The following is a 3502-nucleotide window of genomic DNA, read 5'->3' as shown; positions in this document are numbered from 1 at the left end:
ATGACAATTGAGATTTTTGATACTGTTGCCATTGTGATATGCATCACTCAAAACCCCAATGTACCAAATCTGGGAAGATTCAGACAACATCTAAATTTCGACCAATCAAATACCTCTATCTTGTTTCCTAGGCAACTGAGCTTTTCGAAAGTGTTACCATTATGTTCGACATCCCTCGTAACTCCTAAATATCAATTTTGGGCACAATCAGACAACCTTTAAATATCGACCAATCAGAGGCCCAATTTTCGTTACCATGACAATTGAGATTTTTGATACTGTTGCCATTGTGTTCTGCATCCCAAAAAACTCCTATGTACCAAATCCGGGTAGAATCAGACAACATCTAAATTTCGACCAATCAAAGACCTCTATCTCGTTACCAAGGCAACTGAGCTTTTCGAAAGTGTTACCATTGCGATCGGCATCCCTTAAAAATCCATTGTATCAACTTTAGGCATAATCGGACAACATTTAATTATTGACCAATCAGAGGCCCAAATTTCGTTACCATGGCAACTTTCATTTTTGATACTGTTGCCATTGTGATCTGCATCCCTCGAAACCCCTATGTACCAAATCTGGGTAGAATCAGAGGTTCATTCCCATTTATCCAACTTTTTGAAAAATAGGTATTACAGGTAAAAAGTTTGGGTTGGATAAGTGGGAATAGGGTATATTGTCAAAACAACAAACACTAATTGGAGCTTGGGTCAAGTGTTGGGTTAAAAATATGATACAGAAATTAAGTCCTTTTGGAAATGTGTATCTATATTCAAAGTTATTTCTATTAAGTTGATTTGAACGCTTCATTTTGTTTTTATTTGTGTTTTTTTTTATTGATTCTGTAGTTATGATATATGCTTTCACAATAAGACTAATTTCTATTATCAATATATTTATTCAAATAATATCAGACATATACATTATTAACAGACATATTAATTATTAAATATACAAAATGATACAAAATAATATTTATTTCATAATTTAATATAAAGCACTAGAAATAGGATGATAGCAATATGAATCATTTTACATGATAGAAAAGTTACAATGTATAGTAAATTTCATATTTAAAATATTTGAATTAAGCAAAGCACTATATCAATCGAATATTATAGAGTCATATCAGTTCATTGAAGTTTCAGCAGGCGTGACACTGTGTCTGTATACTGGTAGATGTCAACTTCCCCTTGAATGAGTCGTTGTTTCTGTCGCTGAAGTCTGGAGTCTAGGATTCTGTATTTCAGCTTTCTTGTCTTTCTAGTGCCTCCAGCTGCATACTGGATAAGTCGGATCTCATTTGCTGCTTGAGTGTGCTCGAGTTTTTCGATGATGACGTAGAGGTTTGGGTGTGCCCTGTGAAGTTGGTTGTTGAGTTTGTGGTGCCATCCTTCTAAATGGTTTGTTGTTCTGCGTCCAATTGTTGAGTAGTGATTCCATTTTGCTGTCTTCATCCCGATCCATTGCTCAGTTACGTAGTCGTTGAACTTGGTGATCTTTGCGTCATCGGTCTCTTAGTCTTCAATTGCGTGGAACCATACATCATCTACTTGGTTGATGGGGACTAGTGGCAATGCTGAAGCTCGTCTTATATGTAGGTTGAGTAGGTTGTCGTTGGTGTACTGGTCTGCTAGTCTAAGTTTCTGTACCTTTCTCCATATGCGTTTGCAGTAGGGGAATAGACAACCTTTGATCGACGCTTGTGGAAAGACTGTCTCTGCTGCGTTACGGGCTGAAGACTCGAAGTCGAGGAATATAGTGGTTGGATTGAGTTGTGTGTTGTTGTTTGCTGCTGCTGTCTTAACGATCTCGAATAGGCGTTGGTAGGAGATCTGGCATTTGTCAGGTAGGAAGGCGAATATTAGTGGGTACATCTCGTCCTTTATGAGTGCATGCAGTGCGTACAGCTGGGTGAAAAGTACAGGACTGGCGTAAAAAGTTCCATCCCCAAATATTGTGTCAGCGTTACTTAGATGGTGGAGGTTGCCTGTAGTACCAAATACCAGGATCTTGTTGTGGTCGCCATCATCTGCTAGTAGGAATTGTGCTCCTGTAGTAGTCTCTTGCCATTCTCCCAGGACATTAATGGCATCATGTGTGGTTGGTTGTGGTGGTAGTTCACTGTTGCGTTCTCGGTACATAGCTGATTTGGTACTGACGAAAGTTGGTATCTGTTCAACGACCTGGTGTGTGTGATCGTCCCATTCTTTGTTTCTGAATTTGATGATCTCGCTGTAGTGGTTCCAGAGTTTTGGCTGCCTTTTCTCTGAGTGTTGCTAGAAATTTCTTGGCATCTATGTGGTGGTTGGTTGTGGTCTCTCGGAAATCTGGTTACCATGTTGTCTGTGCCTGGGCAATCTTTCTCGGCGCACTTCCAGTAGGCTAGTTCTGCATCTCTACCCTGTTTTCTGGTCTTTATCACATATCTGTAGCCGTTTACAGCTAAGTAGTGGCCTCTAGCATGTCGAATGTAGTCTACTCTTACTTGTGCGTTCGCCATGGTCACACTTGAATAATGAATTTTGTCAGTGGGTCAGTGCTTATAAGCTAAAAACTAGCTTGGGATGCTTAGTGAGTCGTTTTCAAAATGTATGAATAAATTAGTAGAAAAAGGCGTGGGTGCTTCTTTAACACTGTTCAAAGCTTATTAATTAGGTATATGCTCAAATCAGATTAATTGGGATTCTAAGTGAATACTACCGAAAAAAATATAAGTTATTATTTGATAATGATATAACAATTATTCATGCTNCTCTATCTCGTTACCAAGGCAACTGAGCTTTTCGAAATTGTTACCACTGTGATCGGCATCCTTCAAAACCCCTATGTACTAAATCTGGATAGAGCCAGACAACATCTAAATATTGACCAATCAAAGACCTCTATCTCGTTACCAAGGCAACTGAGCTTTTCGAAATTGTTACCATTGTGATCGGCATCCCTCAAAACTCCTATATATCAATTTCGGGCACAATCGGACAACATTTAAATATCGACCAATCAGAGGCCCAAATTTCGTTACCATGATAATTGAGATTTTTGATACCATTGCCATTGTGATCTGCATCCCTCGAAACCCCAATGTACCAAATCTGGGTAGAATCAGACAACATCTAAATTTCGACCAATCAAATACCTCTATCTTGTTTCCGAGGCAACTGAACTTTTCGAAAGTGTTACCATTATGTTCGACATCCCTCGTAACTACTAAATATCAATTTTGGGCACAATCAGACAACCTTTAAATATCGACCAATCAGAGGCCCAATTTTCGTTACCATGACAATTGAGATTTTTGATACTGTTGCCATTGTGTTCTGCATCCCTCGAAACCCCTATGTACCAAATCTGGGTAGAATCAGACAACATCTAAATTTCGACCAATCAAAGACCTCTATCTTGTTACCAAGGCAAATGAGCTTTTCGAAAGTGTTACCATTGTGATCGGCAGCCCTTAAAAATCCTTTGTATCAACTTTAGGCATAATCGGACAACA

General features: G+C 38.8%; 1 protein-coding gene across 1 annotated transcript; it reads right to left on the bottom strand.

The window, feature by feature from the left end:
* Positions 1-1020: 1020 nt before the first annotated feature.
* Positions 1021-2147, bottom strand: LOC110440948. Its single transcript, XM_021484060.1, has one exon. It carries the CDS (start codon positions 2145-2147, stop codon positions 1521-1523), a length of 627 nt encoding a protein of 208 aa, XP_021339735.1. The 3' UTR covers positions 1021-1520.
* Between the last annotated feature and the right edge of the window lie 1355 nt (positions 2148-3502).

This window comes from Mizuhopecten yessoensis, unplaced genomic scaffold (assembly GCF_002113885.1).
Source record: "Mizuhopecten yessoensis strain PY_sf001 unplaced genomic scaffold, ASM211388v2 scaffold714167, whole genome shotgun sequence".
In the NCBI taxonomy this organism is placed as follows: Eukaryota; Metazoa; Mollusca; class Bivalvia; order Pectinida; family Pectinidae; genus Mizuhopecten; species Mizuhopecten yessoensis.
This window is presented reverse-complemented; position numbering and strand designations above follow the sequence as displayed.

What these genes read in the sequence shown, in the direction of transcription:
- LOC110440948 (XM_021484060.1), bottom strand. Translation starts at nt 2,147, where the DNA reads ATGTACCGAGAACGCAACAGTGAACTACCACCACAACCAACCACACAT.